The 23,087-nt window shown below is 41.9% G+C and overlaps 1 protein-coding gene across 1 annotated transcript in view; it reads left to right on the forward strand.

The window, feature by feature from the left end:
• Positions 1 to 23,087, forward strand: part of adgrv1 (adhesion G protein-coupled receptor V1) — a 107,324-nt gene that overhangs the window by 5,015 nt on the left and 79,222 nt on the right. Inside the window, exons 2-21 of the mRNA XM_034691102.1 lie at positions 6,706 to 6,893; positions 7,837 to 7,986; positions 10,441 to 10,536; positions 11,561 to 11,665; positions 11,785 to 11,898; positions 12,376 to 12,606; positions 12,710 to 13,047; positions 13,141 to 13,411; positions 14,702 to 15,028; positions 15,588 to 15,764; positions 15,970 to 16,193; positions 17,273 to 17,399; positions 17,515 to 17,700; positions 17,878 to 18,058; positions 18,370 to 18,533; positions 18,621 to 18,744; positions 18,883 to 19,143; positions 20,208 to 20,334; positions 20,560 to 20,783; positions 21,047 to 21,781. Coding sequence (XP_034546993.1) covers positions 6,708 to 6,893; positions 7,837 to 7,986; positions 10,441 to 10,536; positions 11,561 to 11,665; positions 11,785 to 11,898; positions 12,376 to 12,606; positions 12,710 to 13,047; positions 13,141 to 13,411; positions 14,702 to 15,028; positions 15,588 to 15,764; positions 15,970 to 16,193; positions 17,273 to 17,399; positions 17,515 to 17,700; positions 17,878 to 18,058; positions 18,370 to 18,533; positions 18,621 to 18,744; positions 18,883 to 19,143; positions 20,208 to 20,334; positions 20,560 to 20,783; positions 21,047 to 21,781 — 4,348 coding nt within the window. The 5' untranslated portion in view covers positions 6,706 to 6,707. The remainder of the gene's footprint in view (positions 1 to 6,705; positions 6,894 to 7,836; positions 7,987 to 10,440; positions 10,537 to 11,560; positions 11,666 to 11,784; positions 11,899 to 12,375; positions 12,607 to 12,709; positions 13,048 to 13,140; positions 13,412 to 14,701; positions 15,029 to 15,587; positions 15,765 to 15,969; positions 16,194 to 17,272; positions 17,400 to 17,514; positions 17,701 to 17,877; positions 18,059 to 18,369; positions 18,534 to 18,620; positions 18,745 to 18,882; positions 19,144 to 20,207; positions 20,335 to 20,559; positions 20,784 to 21,046; positions 21,782 to 23,087) is intronic.

Genomic DNA, 23,087 nt, shown 5'->3' on the forward strand with positions numbered 1-23,087 from the left:
TCCTTTGACTGCACATGCACAGGGATTTGCTTGCTCCACAATCCTGCCATCTGGCCCTTAGTCTTCCAATGGTGCAGAGCCCTGAAAGAGAGGTTCTCCCGCACCTACTGTACCGTGGATGTGTGTGCCATGCATTTCCTTGTTTGGGAGTGATAGAGTAGAGCCGAGAGAAAGGAATCGAGTCTGAATGGGATGCTTTGGAGTCTGCTGGAGAGCAGGCCCGCATGCCAAAAAGTGTGGGAAACAAAAGAATTGAGAACTGTGGCAATTTAAGAAATGCACACGAAACACCAAAAGGAGCATGCGTGAACAAAAGCCTGCCCCTTAAAATTGTGTGCTGGTCAGTGAATCGTAAAGTCCCGCTTCTTCTCCAATGAAAATAAACCCCCCGTTCTGGGTTGCCTCTCTGTTTTGGGAACTCTTTTGAAATGCAATTAGCATTTCATACAGGCCCGACCAGCTACATGCAATGAAGTAATACCCTTTCTAATTTAGCCCTTTGGTCTGCAAGGCTGTGGAGAGCACAACCTTGTTTAATCCCCTGAAAGTGCTTTTCTGTCTGCCTCCATCTCCATGTGTCATACAGGCTAATCAGTCAGCCAACGCTTCAACTAGAAGGCGCTCCAAATTGCTCATGCACTGGTCCCTACTCAATGGGAAGAGCTTTCCTTTTTCTGTATCCCTTTCTTCCCACTGCCTCCTAAGAAGAAGAAGAAAAAAATCTTGTTTTTGGTGAGAGATTTGAGATGGCATTGGCTCAACTTAAGAGCAGCCGACCACGGCTGTGTGAACAATACCTCAGGAAAACTCTCCCTCTCTCTCTGTTTCTTTTTTCACAGTAAAATGCACACTTGATTGGCAGCCTCTTGCCCCTGAAGGAGAAATGCCCGGTTGAAAAAGTATCCTCTGACAATAGCTGGAGGGCTGACCTCGTGCATTTTTGTTCTTTGGAGAGGTATTCATTCAAGTGTTTTCTAGTTCCCATTGTGGAATGGCATCATTTGGCTGCACCTTGCCATCCTCATTTCCCCAAAATCTTTCCCACTTCTTGTGAGACTAATAGTAGGTTTTCTTTTCCTTCCTCAAAATAAATAGAAATCTCTTTTTGGTGTAGAGCTCTCTAAAATAAGCCTGGTGAGTAACACAGAGTTTTGTCAGATTTAATGATGTATGTTTTAGCCTTACTCGCTTATTAAGTTTCTTAATTTCTTCTTCCCAACTTCCCTGTACGGCGAGAACATTCACTGATCTAAAAATAACGGAGGGAGAAACTACATGTGAAGTGCAATTATGGGCTCGCGAGTTGAGTGGGTATGGCGGCCGTGGCTACACCGGGCTGAGAACGGACGGTGGGTGGTTTCTGAGGTAGGGCTCAACACACATCGGCCTGGTGGCATCGTTTAGCATGGAGTACAGCTCAAACAGAAAACAATCCAATAAACAGCACAGAGGAGGGCGCCATGGTTTTAGGCCAAACACATAACCCGAGTCTTATAAATACAAACTACACTTATACATCTTTTGGTGAGATATTTTGAAAGAATGCTGCCTCTGTCTGCTATAATTTTACTTTTTCATATTTGTTCTACCCCCTGAAAAGGAACCCAGCCTTTCCACCACAGAGTATTTCCATTTTCCAGTGTTTATATCCTCGAAGAATTGGCTTAGCAGTCAGCCCCTTACTTAATAACTGAGACTGATGTATGTGAAGGCTTATCTTGTTTTCTTCATGCATTTTTTTTGCCTACCACATTATCTGTATCTGTGTTTGTTGTTATTTACTTCTCTGTTTATTTCTGTCGGTATCAGTCTGCTTGCACGGCTCGCTTTTAGTGTGAATTTGTCCTAAGGAGACACAAATGTTCCAGGAACACTGTTATATTATTTGATCCTAATGACAGAGCAGTTTCTTTTTGTGGCCAGACTGACTCCAGATCACTAACCAGAGCTGTAAGATTGATGAATGAGATCCCACTGCAGGCCTCCCACTGTCAGACAATTGAAGATCACTTTCTGTGTGTGTGTGTGTGTGTGTGTGTGTGTGTGTGTGTGTGTGTGTGTGTGTGTGTGTGTGTGTGTGTGTGTGTGTGTGTGTGTGTGTGCGTGTGTGTGTGCATGTGTACATGTGACTTACAGCCACATATGACCACAAGCTCATCATCAATGGCGTCTCAGCATCAAGGGGGCCTCAGGCAAGGGATGCCTCATGGGAAAGCCCTTGATTAAACTCTGTTATCCCACACATCCTCGACCAAAAAGGAAGCAGGAGTATTGCTTTCCTCTTTTAAAACCTTCAAAACATAATATACAAGATTGAATAAGTAGAAAAGAGACCTCCACTATGATTATGATGGCTGGTACTCTAATTCCCAGAGAGCTCATGTGGCTGAAGAAGATGACAGATTTGTCCTTTTTTATTTGAGTCGCTCACTGTCAAACGGAAATGCCTGTCACACCTAGCACATGGCAAGTTCTATACAGTGAATCCTGCAGTGTCACGCTTACTATCATTCTCTGACTGTGATGTCTTGCAGTGAATAATTGATGCTTAAGATTACGACACAGATGCCACCGTCAGGAGAAACCCAAGAGGCATCAGCGCACTGACCCCGGGAGCAGCCCTGCAACCAGACACCTCATCAGCACCTCTGACAGGGATATCCAATAGATCAGGGAGTTAGCGTGATGTGTGTGTGAGTCTCTCTCTCTCTCTCTCTCTCTCTCCCTCTCTGTATTCTCTCTCTCTCCCTCTCTCTCTATCTCCCTCTCCCTCTCTCTCTCTCTCTCTCTCTGTGTGTGTGTGTGTGTGTTTGTGTGTGTGCAATGTAAAAGTCTGACATATAACAGGGTCAAACCGTTGCTGACCACCACTGATATTATCACTGTGTCTGGTTTATTGCTTTTTAGCCAGCAGAGAGGGCTGTCAGGTGATGAACTGTCCATCACAAGGACAGAGGAGAGAGATTTTCTGCAAGAAGGGGAGGGAGTGACAAGATGAGTGACATTAGAAAATAGGAAGGAAAGAGTGTCAAGTGGACTCTGAACAAATACTCTATACACTTTTGTGTGATTGTGTGTACATTTATGTATGTGTGTTGCCTCGGCATTGCTCCCTGTAGCTCTGATCTGAGCTTAGCTGCTGAACAAGTGGACTTAGTAGCACTCGTTGATAATGCCCAGCGCTGAGAAACTTTCCTGGCAAGCATGAAGCCTGCTTGTGCAAGAGGACCTTAACTCTCAATGAAAAATGAGAAAGAAGCAAGACACAAGTGTTTGAACAGGACAAACATGGTTATGATGAAAGCAGGACGATGGTCAGAGCTTAACATCATTAATCTGATTTAAACAACAGCTTTAGGAACCTTATTGTTAAAAGAGCAGGTAGACTGATTAAGAATTGGTATAGCTCTTGATGACTTCATGAATAGCAATAGCAATTTTATTTATAAAGCACATTTCATTACATGTAAGTTCAATGTGCTTTACATGGAAAATTAAAAACATAAAAACATTTTTCCAAATAGAACAAATAAAAACAGAAAAACAATAGATCCAACATACATCAGAAACAGCAATCATACAAGCAGCAAGTGTTGCTGCACATGCATCCAGTCACAACAGTCATTATATCATTCATATGCTTGAGAAAATAAATGTGTTTTCAGTCTTTTTTTAAAAACTGGAGACAGTTGTTATGGACCTGAGGTCAGCAGGCAGTTTGTTCCAAAAAGATGGATCATTGTAACTAAAGGCCCCTTCACCGGACCTAGATTTGACTCTGGGTACATTTAAAAGACTTCCACCTGCTGACCTAAGGATCCTTGTCGGCTTAGGTAACAGTGACAATGCAATGTGGTTCTGTTTGGGATGAATACAAAGATTTGCATGACATATTGTACCAGTTATTTATATGGTTGATATTAGTATATTTATTGGACACCCTGCGTATTCCAGGAAATAAAATAACGCAATGAAAAAGTCAGCTGACTGAGGTCAGAAACACAAGTCAATGAAAGCAATTTTGGATGTTCAAAATAGGGAGTCTCTTCAGATGTGGTGTTGTCTGTGGCTTGTAAGAGCGCCAGTCCTGGCCCCTGCCATCATTTTCTGTTCCTGTTGCCCAGGATTTTTGTGATGGACAGAGTGTTTTCAGGCGCTTTGGAGTCTCCAGTGTCCTGGCCTGCCACCGAGCTGTCTGTCTAAGCCTTGAGATCTTGAATTTTGGATGCATGTACTGACCATGCCAGCTCTGGCAAATGGATCCATTTACACAATATCTGTGCATGCACGCTACTGTGTCTCCGTGCATCTCGCTACATGGACTCTGACTCTCAGTCTTATCAATGTCAGAGGTCTGAGCCAGGCACTCCATGCTGCCTTGCTGTGACAGACAGATCCTTGGTGTTCAGTAGCCCCTGGGGTCAGGGTTGGCACAATGCATGATGCCAACATAAAAACTGCCCTGCAGCATAAAAATGAGACCTGTGTCATCCTCACAGCGTCTGCTTTTTGCAAGGCCCTTTGAAGACAGAGCGGCATCGTGGTCAGTGGAAGCAACAGGGACCACCTTCTGTTTTGAATAAGGCAGTTAGGAAGTTAAAGGCTTGGATACTTACTGCTATCCATCTGATACATTGGAGGAAAAAAATGATGTCAGGCATTCATTTGGTAAATTGGAAATTGCTTTATTGCACGTCTTAAAACTGTGATAACTTTTAAAAAGGTGTTCAAGCTGTGGTCTTGAGGTATTGTCAGGTCCATAACAAAGATTTGGTGCCTACCCTGTGCAGTATAACTCTATTAGAAAGGCCTGTCCTAACACACTTGTAGGTGTCCATTTGCTGTGAAACTGTTCACACTCTCGGGTGCACTATTACCCATGACAGCACATTCTAGGCTCACACTGTGTAAAAAAGTGCCTGTGAGATGGTTTTATCTTCTCAGTCTCTCGGTCAGCTGTGCAGGAGGGTTCCCAACCCCAGGACAGAGAGCAGGGCGAGTAACAGGATTTATTCAGCACCGGTCTCTCTTTGTCCAGCAACAAACTCACATCTCTTCCCCCTTAGCCTCACCCTCTATCCCCCACTGTCCAGCCTAGCTAACCACCCACCACCTCTAAATCCTTTTTTGATGGATTTCCCAGCAATCTCTCCGCTGCCGGCATGTGTGTGACACATGCGCACAAACATGCCCTGCGATATCCTCACAGATTCATACGCTGTCTCTCTCCGTCACAGTCATCCTATTACATCTTTGTCCTTTAGCTCAACTTTTAAACAGCTATTTTTAATCCTGATACAATGTCTTGTTCTTGTCTATGAGCTGAAAGACAGATTGATGGACGGTCACTCTTTAAACGTCCACTAATACTTAAAATAACTAAAATGGACTTAACAGTAATGGAACATATGAAAAATGGGATATTTTCAATGTCCAACTTTCCGAAACAATTTCCACTTATTAAAAAGGACTAAACAGCATGACTTCATCCACTGTAGCTGCTGATCATGTTCTTTTTCAACCTTGTAATTAAGAGCAAATATTATTTTGAAGAACTTACGTGTTCATACTGTTGGCATGCAGGGCTCTGTGGTGCAGATTATGAATGGGATGGGTAAAACACAGCAGGGAGGGGAAAGGCAGGACAGTGAGTGGCCACATTTCAGCTTAAGCCTGGCTCCACCCCACCCGTCATGCTGTGTTGTTTTGTTGTGTTAACCATGACAACTGTCTGAGTGGTTCCATCTAGCTTTAGGATTATTCTGCGTGAGAGAGCCGAGAGTAGGATGGATGAAGAGGCGAGACCAGAAGAGTGGAGGAGTGGAGACCAGAGGGGTGTGGAAGAGACAAACTGAGAAGTGAAGATTGGAGGAAGCAGGAGAGCAGAGGAGATAATTAGAGAGCAGGATTATACAGGACTCTGTCTGAAGCTTCATACTGTATTAGTAAAACCTCCCTGAGTGATCACATTTACTCTGCATGACATAATATCCGTGTGGTTCAAGAGTAAACCTAACAACAACTGCTTTAACAGTCATGACAACATGAGGACAACAGCTGTTTGAATTACGGAGTAATGTTATGAATCATTTAGACCACAGTGACCATCAGAAAGTCTGCCAGCCAGCCTGACTGCACATTTTCAAAAGCTCGCCTTCTGAACATCTGGACACTCAATACTCCCTGAAGATCACATTAGCTTTATTCTGACTGCATATTGATTTATTTTGATATCAGCTTTAGCATCTGTGCAAATTACATGGGATGTCATTATAATGTTACCAAGTTATACATGCATACAGAGATTTATTTTCTTTTTGTTGATAAAGTTTTTCTCAACCTTAGTAAAAATGTCTCTGGATGCTTGTCTTTTAAGCTTCCTTGCTGCCTCATGTGTTTCTTTTGCTTTAAATCATCTACATCCTCTATATTCATCTCAAATACTACAGCAAGGTGTCATAATTTCACTGTTATGAGTTTTCCTACAATGTGAAATGCCTAAGTTAGATGTGATAACTTGGTTTCCGTATTGTCATCCATTTTTAACTTGTAATTGGAGCATTGTTGTACAACGTTGAAGAAAATCTCAAAAACACTAAATAATATGTGTATAGATACACTTTGCAATGAGCTTTCTAAAGGCTCTTGTATCTTATTTTATCTCTGGTGCATCTCTTTTGACATTTCCTTCCCTCTTTTTTCTAGGAATGCTCCCTGTCCTCCTGCTAGCTGGGTTGATTCTGGCTCTGTCCATCCCTGGCATAACGTCTGAGTCAGCAACGCTGCGGTTCCTGGGGCAGACAGACTTTGTTGTCAACGAGAGCAGCACAGCTGTAGTCCGTCTGGTTGTGGAGAGAGTGGGAGACCCGGTCAATGTGACGGCTTTGGTTCTGGTAGGACATGGGACAAGCTCATCATCAATAACTCATGTATCTATTCTTATAAACCTGTCAAATCATCTGCCTGTATCACTTTTACTCTTGTCTATTTAAGACACTGGGAAGTTTGCAGACCCAGTGTGTCTGTAGAAACTCCCTTGGAAGAAAAGGTTTGGGCTTTATGTCCTCCACATGGGGGCTAGTGCCAGCTGCTCACAGTAGGTGTCTGGTAAGGCGAGCTGGCATCGCAGCAGAGTCTGGTTGGGGTTTTACCATGCTGCTTGATATCTTTACCATGTTTCTTTTTACAATCACTATTACACTTCTTCAAATTCTAAGTAATGAAACCCAAGATTTTGCAGAAGAATCAAATCAATCAGTGAGCCAAGATGAGGAGAATTACTATTGATCAAATGCTGTAGTCCGGATTAAATCACTTCAGTTTGATTCTTGTTGAGCTGAAGGACATGTGCAGCCATCCTTGATTTGATGTATTGAACACAGTTTTTGAGGTCAGTTTGCTGTAGTTGTTAGGTTCTAAGGGGAGGTAGATTTGTGTGTCGTCTGCGCAACAGTGAAAATAAATGGTGTTTTTGAATAATGTGGCCTAGTGGAAGCAAATAGAAGGATGGGAGGGTTGGACCTAGTATGGAACATTAGGTGGCACCACAGGGAATAAGGACAGTGGAAGAAGTTGAGTTGTTAATAGAGACACTGGAGGATCTGTTGGATAGATAGATAAAGACACTGGTACAGAGAAAAGACAGAGACAAGAACTAGTATCTGCTCTTTGTCAGTGGAAAAAGCTGAAACAGATAAAAACATCAGGCCCAGGGCTTCCTCCCAGCACTGTTATGTTGATCATGTACCTGCAGCATTTCATCTCGTCACATCTCATAGAGGTACGTAGTCTTACACTATGCTATAATTAATTTTCATGTTTTTGTGTTCCTTTCAGCTAGAGGGAGTCGACACAGGAGACTTTGAAGCTGTTAATGCTGCAGCTTTCCTGCTGTCCACTGAGTCCAGCAAGACCATCTTCATCGCAGTGAAAGATGACGACTTGCCTGAAGCAGATGAGACGTTTACCTTCAACCTTACACTACAGGTAAAAGCTAATTTTTGTTGAAAATGTTACTGTCACGCCTAATTTAGCATCAACATTTTTTTATGATGTGGCTTTTGTGTGCAAAATGTAAGTGTCAGGATTGGTGAGGACTACTTCTCCCCTTCCTCCCTCATTCCATACGCTCTCCTGTCTGCAGTTTCAAGCTTCCTCTCCACAGAGTCCCAGTGTTCATACTGTGCCCCTGACTGTCTTAAACCCTAACCCCTACAACAGGGCAATAGAGGGTGGGGGTGGCAGCAGCAGTAAGCCTGTGAGGCTCCGAGATGCAGGGTCTTTGATGTGTCTGCTCTATAGGACTTTTCCAGGACTGGCCTGGGTGGGGCCAAATGTTGTGTGCGTCTCTGAGGTTCCCAGCTAAAAGACACCTTTGTGAAAAGAAAATAACTTTGACAGCCAAAGCCAATGAAAGGATTTACAACCAAGTGCATTAAAAGCTTTCATGTATTTTGAGACTTTGTAAACAGTCCATATATTCAAAAGGTAAACTTACTGTAATTTTATTCCTGTACCAATTACTGAAAGATTAAAAAAAATAAAATAGACTGAAACTGTTCAATTAATGCTTGCTCTGTGACAACAGTGGAGGTTTTAAAGTTCAAAATTATCATTTAATTCATTTTAAGTGGTCAAAGGGATAACTATCCCAGCCCAAAATGCCTTACACCTAGAAACCATCTCCATGGTTTCATGTAGCCTTTAGCTGTCAAGTTTGATTGATTAGTTAGGGGGGTTTGCTTGCTTCTGCCGTCTGCCCGTCTTATCCCTCTCTAAAGACCTAAGACAAAGGTCATTGTGAATCACCTATTGTCAGCTGTTTATATTTACAAAATAGCAGCAACAACTCTCAGCTGCAACATGAGTCATTTTTTTTCACTGCATTTCAATTTTTTGTGACACCTGGTGCAAATCCAGAGGTGAAAGCCCATATTTAGCCTGCCACTAAAGTGAAAGACCAGCTGAAGCCCACTTACTCCTTCTGTTTACACCACAGCCAAGACAAAGCTTTGGCCAAATGCTACCCTATCAGCTTACTGCAGGACTGTCTGGAGGATGGATGTGCACTACACAGGATGTAATAGATCAATCACACAGTGTCCCACTGATTAGAAGACACATATTATAGCGGACAGTAAGAACATATTTTAGTTGTGTTATTAGTAATCATTATGAATCAGCATGACGTGTTTGAGCTTTTGTGGACCAGAGCAGGTGCAGTTTAGAGCTTTGAGTAAACAGAAGGTAAAAACACAAAGGGATGTAGGGTTTTATGTAGTGACATATACAAAAGACTTTTACTGAGTGATACAGAATACCTGTGCAGAATTACATGAAATGTATTTTAAATCTCACATTGTTTATGTTCGTGAATCACTTTATGTTTGATTTTGGGTATGTAGTAGGAAACCCGTTAGGGTGTGCGTATGTGTCTGGGCAGCTTCCTGGCTTAGCCAGTGGCTTGGCTTTGTGAATTTGCATGGATTCTGTGTCTGTGGGTTGACCGCTACTAGAGCTCCGCAGCGGAAAAGAAAGCTCTATTACAGCGGGGAAAAGCCCTGTTTGAACAGAGGGATAAATTCAAGAGGCCTTAGCACTTTCTTGTTCTTCAATTTCCCCTATGCTTGTTCTTACCTTAGGACACACACACAAACACACACCCACACACCCACACGCACGCACGCACGCACGCACGCACGCACACACGCACGCACACACGCACGCACGCACACTCAGTCTCTCAGTTGGGCCCTGCTTGGCTGAGAAAAACGTAATACATTTCAAATTGGTTTTTGGGGAGAAGTTTTTGTTTCTGTTTATTATTTATGTCAAGACTCAAATAGTTGATCTCCTGTTTGTGGAAGTTTTGGCGGGAGCCTATGCACTTGAGTTAAGACATGGTGATTTTCAGCACAGTTGTTCCATGAGATGCTTCTGAAAACATTGGTAAGCTCTCTAATGGAAACCTTGGAAAGTTTATGCAAATAACAAGGCTGTGGTCTTTCTCTTTGATAGGGTTCAGAAAAAGGGAAACCCTCTTTGCAGATCATCGGTTGTGTGTTTTTTTTGTCAGGTTAAAGAAAATTCACCATGTAAGCCTTGTTAAGTCACTGTGTGATGTTAAGCAAGCTGAGATGTTTAGTTTATCAGGACTTAGTGCCGAATCACAGAGCACAGCACAAGTCCTGAAGAGGTATCCCACTGAGAGCTAACCTGAGAAATCCACCAGGCTGAGACCAGTACTTCCTGTCTTTGTGCCTTCTCACCAGGGCCTCTCAGTGGGAGAACAGAAATGAAATGAAAACAGTGGAAGAGGCTGAGGTTTTGTTTTTTTACTACAGCATTACAGAATTTAGGGGAAGGTAAGGATGTACTGAAGTACAAACTGTGTATTTAACATGGCTATATCTAATCATCTGAACCCTCTCTTCTCTCCAGAGCTCCTCTAACGGTGTGACGCTGGGAACGCCAAACAAGGCAACCATCACCATTCTGTCCAATGACAATGCCTTTGGAATTATTGCCTTCAACTCTGTAAGAACCCCCCCCCCATTCACATGCATCATGTCTTGTACTACAAATATACATGTTTATGTCCTCTGATGTTAGTTAGTAATGGGAGAAAATAGTGGTGGAGTTCTTTGAACCTACTTCAGCTGAGAGAGGTTCAACCATGCCAGTATTTGGTTGTGGGAGGAGTTACCATTCAGGGGTTGTGGGTTTCTAGGGGCAATTAAAACTAAAACACTTATCAGTGGGAATGTAAAGTGTTTCCATGGTAGCTGTGTGGAATATGGGGAAGTGTTTATTCTAGCAGCCCCAGACGGTTTCATATGCTGGATAATGATTTGGCTTGCTTAGAATCAATAAAGGCCTCAAGGCACTGGGAACTGTGTCTAAAGAAAACAAGAGGGAGAAAACAGAAGAGAAAATAATTCCTAAATCTTCATAGCACAATTAGGACCTGTTCATGCATTTGAAGATAGAAATGAAAGACATACCAGTTAAACAAAACAGCTAAATGAATTTGTGGCATACATAGATATCATGCCTAGGCCAAAACAGGATCACAAGACACAAGTAGGTAGGAAAAGAACATAAATAAGACCCTCTATTAAATAAACCCTGTTTTTTCTCTGACTTGCATCACAGCCTCTTAAGATATTGAACGTTTCATTATCATAAACGATTAGACAATGGATCGAATTTTCTTCAAGCAAACAAACTACAGTGATCAGGGCTCAATTAGTAGAGTCTTCTTTTTTAACAACTTGATAACAGTTCAGTTCATAAAAATGTTTTGGTGGTCCAAAATTGAAAAGACTGAACACATTCTATAAAACCAACTCTCATTCAGTCAGTTAAGAGATATTTGGCTCATTTGCACTTCCTGTTCAGGCCCAATTAAAGCTCAAGTAAGCACAGTTTGTTATTGATTTGTTATCAGAATTTCATGTTTACTAATGGAAAACAAGAAACTGTGTTGAATTGATTAAGTAGAGCTTGTCAGGCTCTGTTTGTGCTTGTTGGTTTCACTGTCTCACCCTTTCTTTCTCAGACTGAGGAGATTGTCGTGGATGAGCCAAGAGGAAGGAACCATTATGTGCCTTTCACCCTAATTAGAGAAAAGGGAACATACGGGACTGTGACTGTAAACTATGAGGTAAGGGGGCAACGTACTGTACATAAAACATTCAAGATAACACACTCAGCTTTGTAATACCTAAAAAGAACTGAAGAGACATTGATACATTGACTTTCCGAATAATTCTTTGTGCTCAGATTTTTGATGGACCGAACCCTGCCTTTGAGGACCTCAGTCCAGACAGAGGGAACATCACCATTCCTGTAGGACAGTCTGTGGTTCAGTTTATTGTCCTCATACAGGATGACCAGGTATCAATCAAACTCCTCCTTTTAAGCTCATCATCACAAGCTAATCCTTAAACGTCATGTGACATGTGGTCACATGTATAGATAAACCTGTGTGGATCTGTCCCTCCATCAGTCCATCAGTCCTTCTGTTATCTGTTTTAAACTTTGTTTGATTTTTGGGTGAGAAAAATGTGAAGTATGATAGATTTCAAAGAGGTTTAATGGCATTTAAAAAACATCCTGAACGCTCTTAAAAATCAAATAAACATAAAAGATATTTAAGTGTCCCCCCATCCTGAGTGCAGCTCAAAGTGAATCATTAAATCCAGGGAGCACTCCTCTATGTACTTTTCTTTCCAGTTTTTGATCCAGATTTTTCTGCTGAGATTTTGCAATTTAAGGTCAAATTTCAAAGTCTGAAAGGAGCAAGCATGTTTTTGCAGATATCAACATTTAGTGCATAAAATATTTGACTGTATGTGAATCTTGGTTGATTAGATCCCAGAGGATGACGAAGTGTTCACAGTCCGGCTAACAGATGTTGCTGGTGGAGCTCTCCTTAAGCCCAACGCCAGCAGTGTCCAGCTGAGAATCCGGCGTAATGACAGCCCACTGCGTTTCTCCCACTCCATCGTGGCAGTACAAGAATCTGCTGGAGTCATCGCCCTCAATGTAACACGTGGTCAGTTGACTGAGGATGGGCCACTTGTCGGCTCTGTTGACACTGAGGTACCTTTCTGTCAATTAAGTTATTTATTTTTCAAACTTGTTAGTGAATAAGGATATATTTGGCATACTTATATGTAAATTAACTGTACTATACTGTCTTCAGGTCTCTGTAGATTACATGGTGGTGAGCGGTGAAGCATTGGGCAGCGCCACACCAGGCGTGGATTTCCTCGACCTCCAGCCAGTGAAGACAATTACATTCCCTCCATTTGTCTACAAGACCAGCTTGCTGTTCAACATCAGAGATGATGACGTGCCAGAAATTGCAGAATCCTTCCATGTGGTCCTGCTGGAGGAGACCATCAAAGGAGATGCCGTGTTGGCTTCACCCAATGCTGTGCTTGTAACCATCGAGCCCAATGACAAACCTTATGGTGTCTTGTCAATCAGCAGCAGCGCCGTCATACAGCCAATTACTATCAACGAAGACCTGACACAGAGGTGGATAACTTACAAATACTTAGGAAACTCTCATGAGTATGATATTAATACTACTGTGTTGTAAACCTTCTCTTTTTGTTCTGATCCCTGTAGATTTGAAGGCATTATTATTGTAAGAAATGGAGGCAGCTATGGTGCTGTGTCTGCCAACTGGTCCATCAGCAGAAACTCCAGTGACCTCTCCCCAGTGTCTGATGATCTGAGTCCCGAAGAGGGAACAGTGAGATTTGCTGCTGGTCAGGTGATGGCTGTTATTCCAATAAACATTGTGGCAGATGATCTACCTGAAGAAGCAGAGGCTTTTACTCTCAAGCTGCTACCTAATACTGTAACTGGAAACGCAGAGGTGGATGAACCCATGGAGGTCAGTTATGAGGAATTCTTTTAAAAAATCTCATTTTATGTTGAGCTTTTCTGTGTCTTCAGTGCAGAGAGGGCTGCACTTGTTGGGGAATATATAATCCAGATGTTGTGCATGTGCTATGCATGTGTAAGTGTTTGTGTTTAGCCTACCGTAAGGTACAGTGGTAAACTTGGCACAATCTACAAAAGTCGACCCCTTAGTGTGTCACTTTGCTCCGTGGGTGTTCCTTTGATGTGGCTGAATCAAAACAAAGCGGAAACAGCATGCCCACTCCATGTGTGGTGTATGTGTCTGTTTTTTTTTTTTTTAAGAAAGCGTGGGCACAGTGGTGACAGTTTTTTATAGCTTCAGTCTTTGTCCAAGCCTCTCTTGGCCATGTGTGAAAGAAGTGGGCAGATCTAAGTCTTGTTTATGTTGAAGGCATGAGATGGGACACATGCAAACTCTGCTTTGGTCACATGCAGACACACCAGAAAACCACCTCAGCTTGTGAAGTTAGAGGGTGTGTTTACCATCTGTGCAGAAAGAGTTTGCTCTGCAGAATATGTTAATGGCTTAAACAGCAGGGCGAAGTCATCATTATCAATAGTCACTAGTGTCGCATATGATAACTTATAAACATGACTGAACTGTAAATCAGTGAGTGTGAACTTGCCACGCAGCGCATCAGACAAGTGTAAGTTTACAGGAAATGAATGAGCTTCACGCTCATGAAAAGTGCTCTCCCAGTCTTAGCACAGTTAATTAAAGAGGATGCCTCTCTAAAGTTAGCTCAAACTTCCCTTTTACCATTTCAGCCTCCCTTATTTTCCTTCCTCTCTCTGCTCCTCACCTCTCCTTTCTTAATGCCATTACCCAAGGTGCAGTCTTAGTAACACAAAAACAGAAAACACAACACAACAACAACATACTCAGGTTACTCACGGAAAATCTTGGCCTCATTGCATTTATCCCCCTTGCAACTGAAAAATCAATAACCTTTCTCTCATTGCACTGCCTGAAGGTGATTATTGTTGGCAGTGCAGCTCAGGCCTTTGTATCAAAATTACAAACATAATAAAAGTAATTATGAGTTAATATTTGAAGCAGTAAGAAATAACCAGGTTATAAAGCATAAATACAACTAAAACCTTTCTCTATCCACAATGTAATTATGTGTTTTATACAAGTTACAAAAAACGTGTTGTTGCTCATTCCCATATCAGTCAAAACTTAACTTAACACACGCCCACTTACTTTTAATAAATTCTATTCCTCCTCAGTGTCTTGTTTTCTCTGTTGTTCCCCCAGGTTGTGTTCTACATTCAGGACAGTGATGATGTCTATGGGCTCTTTAGGATTGACCCTACCAAAGAGCAAACCATCCAGAGCCAACCAGAGGGACGTTTCTTGTCACTACATTTCCGGCGAGAAGGTGGTACCCTGGGAGATGTGACCATGAGTCTCACGGCTCTCTACATTCCCTCAGGCCCGATAGACCCAGCACTTGCCCGTGACCAGGTTCTGAATGTTAGCAGGACCATTAATGTGGTGTTTGCCCGTGAGAGGATGGCACATGTTGTTCTGCCCATCAGGAATGATGCCTTTCTGCAGAATGGAGCTCATTTCTTAATACAGGTAACATGTCTTGAAATGAAGAGGAACACTTCACACAGGTTTTATGTGTAAAGAACTCCTTTTCAAATGAAATGCTTCTTTTTAAAATTGTAATTCAGCCAAAGTTTTCCTCGCAAGTCCAAAAAGTGCTCTTTCTGTTAGTGTTTGCACTTTAGGCCAAATCAGTGCAATTCAAAGTTGAAGTGCCTAATTTGCATGTGTGAATGGTTTGACACTGGCACTCAATCTGGCATGGATATATGGAGTTTGTCCAAGTGTCCAAACTAACAACATCACCTAGCACCTTGGAGAAAAAAGTGTAAGAAAAGCTTTTTGACTTTCTTTATAAGCATAATCACACAACGCACCTGTAGACAGACCCTTTGAACATACATGTACATTCATTAGTTGAAAATGAGGCACCAAAGGGCATTTCAAGACACTTTTTAAAAGTGGCAGAATATAAATAATACAGTGGAGATAGATTTGTATTTTTCATGAATTGATTACTGAGGTGACATGCATATTACCTGTTTTTTTTACCTTCTATTACATATGTTTTTATATCTGTTTCTTCCAGTTGAATTCACTGGAGCTGATCGACATCAAACCTTCAATTGCTTCAAACAGTCCAAGGTTTGGGGGACCTTTAAACCTCACCTTGACAGTCACCCCTGACATTGCCAACGGGGAGATTGGCTTTACAAGTAACACCCCATTGGTGGTTTATGAACCAGAGGACGGAAATACCAGCACAGTAAGATAGATTTGTTTTCAGCCTTGTTAGTACATAATATGAATAATATCAGTTAAGTGAAGCTTCAGTATGAGTAAAGAAATGAACCACTATAATGCCCCAGTTTCCATCCTTCCAGACTTAGAAATATGTTCAAACAGTACTCTACTAAGTGGAGTATAAGAGTTTTCACATTGGAGGTTGATTTATGACGTCTGTGCTGCAGGTAAGCATCCCTCTTCGGCGTGATGGGACAGATGGTCAGGCTGAAGTTTTCTGGAGTCTTCAGCCCACTGGAAGCAGTCGTGAGGATATATCAGCTGAAGACCTGAGACCTCTAAGTGGCTCCGAAATCTTTCTCTCAGGGCAGAGTGATGCTTCCATCAACGTCACTATCATGGCTGATGATATCCCAGAAGTTAATGAGACCTTACTGCTCACTCTGGATAGGTATGTGACTATTGTACTTCATGAGTACTTCACCAAAGTGATAGCTGTACATTCTAATAGTTATCATTAAAAGGTTTTAATCTCTTCTGGATAACATCATTTATTCTTGGGGTGTTAGGGATGAGTTGGTTTTCTCTAGACATATGTGTCTAGATTTAGGGGTTTGTGGGTTTAGGGGTTGATGTATCTTCTAGTCAATGTGCTTATGAGTATGGACGCTCTCTCTCCCTCCTACTCCTCCTCCCCCAGGGTGGAGACTGCACGCTTTATAGTGTACTTTGGGTAAGTGGAGAGTGGAATGAACCTGAGCCTTTTGTGTGGCGTGAATCAGGGCTTTGTTTTTCAGAGAAGGGCCTACTTCAGGAATTCTGGGGTCTTTGGTTGACGTGGGGATGAGGGGGGACTGGGGTTGGATTGAGGGATTTAGCGATGGTGTGAAAAAGGGGAACCCAAAGGAGAGTGGTTGTTGGGAGTAAATAGAGAATCTTCTTTTTGTGTTTCATTCTAATTTAACCAGGCTTGATTGTGTTCCCTTTTCAAGATGTCAGTGTTTGTATGCATGCAGAACCTTGGCTGTGACTGTTTGTTTTGAGTGCTCCATTCTGTCACGGCTTTGTCTCTAATTTAGCCGTTGTGTGATGCTTACTTGGCTCCGGTTTTCTCAACATACACACACATACACACACCCCTGAGGAGCAGTAAAGATGCAGGCATGGGGTTTACTGACATTGTTATTAAAAGTGGCCTAAGCAGCAGGACCCCAGCATATGAAGCCTATAATGAATAAAAACCCCACAATAGGTGGAATGTCTTACAAGGTCTGAGTAAAAGTTAATCTGTTTTGTCATCTGCTATCACTTGTTGTTTCTCGAGCTGAAAAAAAGACAAAAATGAGAAACACATTTTTAAGAAATGTTTTGTCTTCTCTACAAGTTAGATGATGATCATCTGCTTTTTATAGTCTGGAATTATTTTTACAATGTCTCATTTTGGAGGGTGTAACTAACTTCTTAAATTAATGTAGTGTTAACATGCTTATTTAATCTAATCCTGTTTATGTGTGCACTTGTGTGTCCAAGGAGTAATGTTGAAAACCAGATCCTGAAAGCCGGCTTCACCAGTAGAGAGATAGTCATCATGGAGAATGATGATCCTGGAGGGGTGTTTGAGTTCTCCCAACTCTCCAGAGGTCCATGGGTCATCAATGTGAGTGAGCACACGTCAATGCAAACTATAAGATTTAAAACCCATACATTGTTATTTCTGCACATTCTTTATTGCTGCTAAATTTGGTCATCTGTAACTTTTGAATTGTGTCCAGGAGGGTGAAGCTGTGGAGCTGCACGTGGTCAGAGCTCAGGGACAGCTGCTGAAACAGCTGGTTCGATATACTGTCATGCCCTCGGGCAGCAGTGAATTCTACGGTGCCACAGGCATTCTGGAGTTCAAACCGGGGGAGAGAGAGGTGGTTGTGGCGCTTGTAGCAAGGCCTGATGGTGTGCCTGAGGTAAGGTCATAGTCAGTTCAGTGTTACGGTTAATGTAATAATTTCATTCAATCCAAAATAAAGCCCTCTCAATTTCAATTTATGTGAGTCAAGTCTCAAAGTCAAGCTTAGGAAGTAACAAATAAGCTCTCAGTGAAAATGTAAATGTGTGATTTATACCTGTGTGTATGCATACAGCTGGACGAAACTTTCTCTGTGGTACTAAGTAGCCACAGCACTCCACCCAGTCGCCTAGGCAACCACAAGGAGGTTAACATCACAGTGCGAAAGAACGACGACCCCTTTGGCATCATTGAATTCATCCAACCAGGACTGACGGTGGCCATCAATGAGAGTAAAGGGGACGAGATGCACAAGGGTACTTTGAAGTTGAAGTTCTTTTGATAATAGTGACACTTTTCCATGTCAAGTTGTTTCTTATTTACACTTCAAATGAACCTCATTACAATGGATTACAGCACATTTGTCTACATGAGTAAGAATTTGTAAATGAAGATAAAGTGGTATTTTGATCTGCTTGTATAACCCAAAACTGAGGATGCATTTAGGTCAGAGCAGGGAGAAGCAAAAAGCCTTATCTAAGCCCTCTGTGGCTGTATCCCCATTGTTTTCTACAGCCAGGTTTAAATAAAGCATTAATCAACTCTCTCTTTTGTGATTTTCCTCTAGCTGTGTATCTTGTGGTGAGGAACAGAGGTCACTTCAGGGAAGTGTCAGTTTCCTGGGTCTTGGAGCCGGCACTGTCAGAAGACGTAAGCCCCATCCAGGGAAATATAACCTTCATGGAGGGGGAGTACCTCAAAAACCTCACTCTCTTCTCTGTTCCTGATGAGGTACAGTGATAAACTCAACTGAAAAACACATGCAGTCCAAATTATGTTTTAGTCACTGTTTGACCTTTCAATATCTTTTTATCAAAGATCCCTGAGGAGATGGAGAATTTCACCATCACATTGATGAATGCCACTGGTGGTGCTAGACTGGGAAACAAACTCAGTGTAAATTTACACATTAACGAGAATGATGACCCAATTTACTTTTCTGGTAAGAGTTCTGTTCTCGATATTTGGAGACAGGATCCACTTAAAAACTGGTGCAGTATTACAGTTTTTAAAGCTACAGTCACTCACTCCTCTCCGTCTTTTTATGGCTTCTTCCCCATCTCTACTTCCATCTCCTCAGAACCTGTGGTTGTGCGGCTCCAGGAAGGTGGCATAGCCAACTTCACCATTCTGAGGGCAGGAAAAACAGACTTTGTTGCCACAGTTATGTATCGTGTGGAGTACGGTGATGCATCTCCAGGTGACCTCACCATGTTGAGTAATGACACATTGTTGGTGTATGACATCGGTGAATGGATGAAGAACATCTCCGTGGCTGTAGAAGATGATGACATACCCGAAACTGATGAGCCCTTTTACATTGTTCTTTACAATGCTACCGGTGAGTGTGCATCTGTTTTAACAGATGGTTGGCTGTTTAATCACAAGGATGTCTTCTGTGGATCAGGGGTTTGGTTGTGCAATATAGTGGATGGTCATATTTTCAGTTATGTAGGTGCCTGAGATAACAAAAACAATATTATCTGCAGTCCCTCTTGCCTGAAAGAAAGTGGCTTTTCTCATTGTACCACGTGCTTTCAGAACCAGGCAGTCAAACCTCATCTCAAAATAACATCACCCCTCTTCCTCCCCTGTTCATCTCTTCGTCTTGATGCCACTGATAACCGCATAGAGAGGAGAAGCTAGGTTATTATGCATTGTTTGTGGTGACACTGAAAGCTCTTCTAATCCCAGTATTGTGTGTCAGGGACCCGAATGAAAGACCAGTGGGCCTCACCGGGACCTTAATTACCCGACTCCAGACTTTCTAAGACACAAAGAGCGACCACTCCACTGGCCTCTCTGTGTTTACTGAGTGACACAGAGGAGAGCGAGAGGAAGGGCAAGATAAAGCCAAGGGATTGTCCTATACGGTAGTCGTGTTAAAAGTCAATAACCCCTCATGTTAGGAGTCAATCAAACTCACACTGGGAGCTTGACCGGCTTTACCTCCCCTTTTTTAATTATCAGCAAAGTTGCATGAATGGTATAAAATTAACTCTTCTTGCTGCTCAAAGTATGTGCTTGTGACAGGTTGATGCAGATTTGGGATTATTATATCATCAATTTATCACCCAGTAGTTTTTATTTCCTTCCTTGATATGATGGAAGGGAGGGACTCATTGAGGCTCTGTCCTTGGCTATTTTCCTTTTGACTCCCTCACTATGAGATGCCTTCATTTTTTTATTTTTCATGAATAAGAAGCCTGCACTCCTGGGCTTGGTTGCCATAGTAATAGTGTGCTATGTTAATAAAACAGCCTCCTGCAATGCATGAAATCTGCCATGACAATAATAATATGGCAAGTGCAACTCTTGTTATCATCTCTTGCCTTTCATAGTGTTTGTATCCATGCACATATTTATGTTTCTATCTATAATCCAATACTGTTCTTCTTTACACAGGTGATGCTGTTGTGTATGGAGCAGACAAAGCTACTGTGGTGATTGAGGCTAATGATGATGCCAATGGGATTTTCTCTTTGGATGCTACAGAGAAACCTGTAGAAGAAGGCAGAACTAATAATTTTAAGTAAGGATCAGGTCTACCTTATTTTTTATTTTATTTTTTTAGAAACACATCCTGGTATCCTTACAGACTGTTAACTGTTATTTTCATATTCATTTAAATTAGTCAAAAAAATGTGTTTCAACATTTCTGCACTGAAAAAAATAATCAAAACTTAGCATTTTGTAGATACAACAATTCCACCTGTGTTCTTAAACTTCAGTAATGACTATATTTCATCTGTTTCAGTGTCCTGCGTGCCAGAGGTCATTTTGGTAACGTCACAGTCTTCTGGCAGCTGTTTGCAAATGACTCAGAGACCCCTCTGGAGGAGAACCAGGAGTTTACCAACACTTCAGGCTTCATCACCTTCACTACAGGCGAAGAGATCAAACCTATAGTTCTGGAAGCAATCTCAGATAAGCTTCCAGAGTTCATTGAGTTCTACATCCTCAGGCTGGTTAATATCTCAGGTTAGTTCAAATGGCCTTCTAGATTTGGGAGATCATGTAAAAGTGTAAATCTATCCCCAGAGAGTCAAACTGGTAGCATCTATTACAAAAGCTCACTGCTGTCACTGAGTTAAAAATATGTAGTTGGTCATGAACCTTATAATCCCAATGCTAGCAAAGTCCAAAATTGAGAGTTGGGGAATGATATCACTTTTAAGTTTGTCTAAAAAGCCACTCAGCTCATCCTCTTCATCCACTCAGCTCTTCCTCTTCATCTCTTTTAGGTGGTCATCCTGGAGAAGGTGGAAAACTTGCAGACACATCCCTGAATGCCTCGGTCCTCATCCCTTTCAATGACGACCCTTTTGGTGTCTTCGCGATCGCCGACAGCAACCTGGACCAAGAAGTAGCTGAAGATGTACTCTCAGAAGATGATGTGGCCGATGTTGCTTCCTTCACCATCCTCCGCCAGCAGGGCACTTTTGGTGACGTGCGGGTTGCCTGGGAGATTGTTTCTGGCCGATTCCCAGAGGGCCTCCCTCTGATGGATGACCTGCTCCTTCTAGCTTCCTTCCCGGATGAGGTTGAGCTCAGGCCTCATGCCAGGCGACACCACTCTGCCACGGACACGTGGTTTTTCTCTGGACTCCCTGGAGCTTATGGGGCCATCTCCCCTGAAGATGTGCCTGCTGCTGTTGCCAATTTCACCTTCTCTGCTTGGCTTGTGCCCACCCCAAACACTGACGGCTTTATATTCAGCAAAGGAACAAGGAATGGGACCTTGTATTGCGGAGTGAAGGTCCAAACCAATGAGTCTCATGTCACTGTGATGCTGTACTACACTGCGATAGGATCACACAACCCACAGGTGGCTCGAGCCTCTGCTGAGAAATTCTTAGAGAACAACACTTGGTTACACATCATCGTCACTGTTGATGATGGGATTGTTGAGTTCTTTCTGGATGGGATCTCTATACCTGGAGGACTCAGGAGCATCAAAGGAGAGGGCATCGATGACGGTAAACCATTAATTCTTTGTTTTTTTAAATAGCAGAGTAGTGATTAAGATTAGATAAGCAAAAAGTTTTGATCATACATCAAGCCAGGGACATAAGCTAATATATTGTTTGTAGGGCACCTTTACTTTTGTTTCTTTTTTTTCTTTGTACTTTTTTTTTTACACATACCAAATAACAGCTATTCTTAACATGTACATACACAATACAGGCACACAATCAAACACACATGCACCCACCTCCTAGTCACTTCCTCATTGTTAAGGACTATTGGGACTCTGCTATGCTTGAGTGACCACTTAGCCTCAGCGCTGCAGGATATTGTTGCTGCCAAAAGGAATCAGTCGGCATCTTCTTTTCTTCCTATTCACTCTAATTAACGGAGACAATAGTTGCAGCCTGTATTGGACCAGAACCCCCCCAAGGGGAAATATTCTGATGGCTCCTTGGTTAACTTCAATCACAGCAGATGTATACATAATCATCAATCATGTCATGTGTCATTGTCTGCTACTGGTAACTCAAACCAGCTGTGGAATTGTTTTGTACTTGCTCACTGTGGCAGATTTGCCACATTTGTCCTATTTTGTACCAGAGTAAGAAGCAATAGACAGGAGAGCTGTAAGTACCAGCGTAGGAATAAGTGATGAGAAAGAATGGGATCTTGGTCTTTGGTGTCTTTAATCAAGATTCTGTTTGTGGACTCATTAGACTCCAACAAACCAAATTAGTTGCAGAACCTCAGGTGTGAATAAAAGTTATTCTATAAAATTAATGTATTATTGTGTGACATATAAAACATGCAAACATAACATAATTTATAGCAAGTTGAAACAAACAATTGGTTTATAAAATCAAGAGTTTTTAAGATAAACTTATTAAGGTATTAAATAATTGAGAGCTACAAGACTCACAGTTTTTCTCACAAATATGTGTACAGAATCTTGAAAGATTTAGGAGATACCTTGTCAGCTTACAGTAACATTGTTTGACACAGAACAAAATACAGCAAGGATGTGCTACAGTGTTTACATCCATAGTTAATGAAAAGATCATGTTATAACTGCGTTGTTGTGTGTCTGTGTGTGCTTGTAGGCAGCTTGGGACCAACATCAGTTTACTGTCAATTTTTCAAGTCTTTGCAGACTTTATAAACTTTTTATTTTTGCTTGTTGCAAATGATAGTGATGTTTTACTTGAGGGTCAAGAATTTTAGTGTCTTGTCCACTTTAACACTCCTAGGCAGAGATTGTTTTTAGCATTTGCCTGTATATGAAAATAACACTCTTTGTTTCTGTGTATTTTTACC

Source organism: Notolabrus celidotus, chromosome 9 (assembly GCF_009762535.1).
Source record: "Notolabrus celidotus isolate fNotCel1 chromosome 9, fNotCel1.pri, whole genome shotgun sequence".
Lineage (NCBI taxonomy): Eukaryota > Metazoa > Chordata > Actinopteri > Labriformes > Labridae > Notolabrus > Notolabrus celidotus.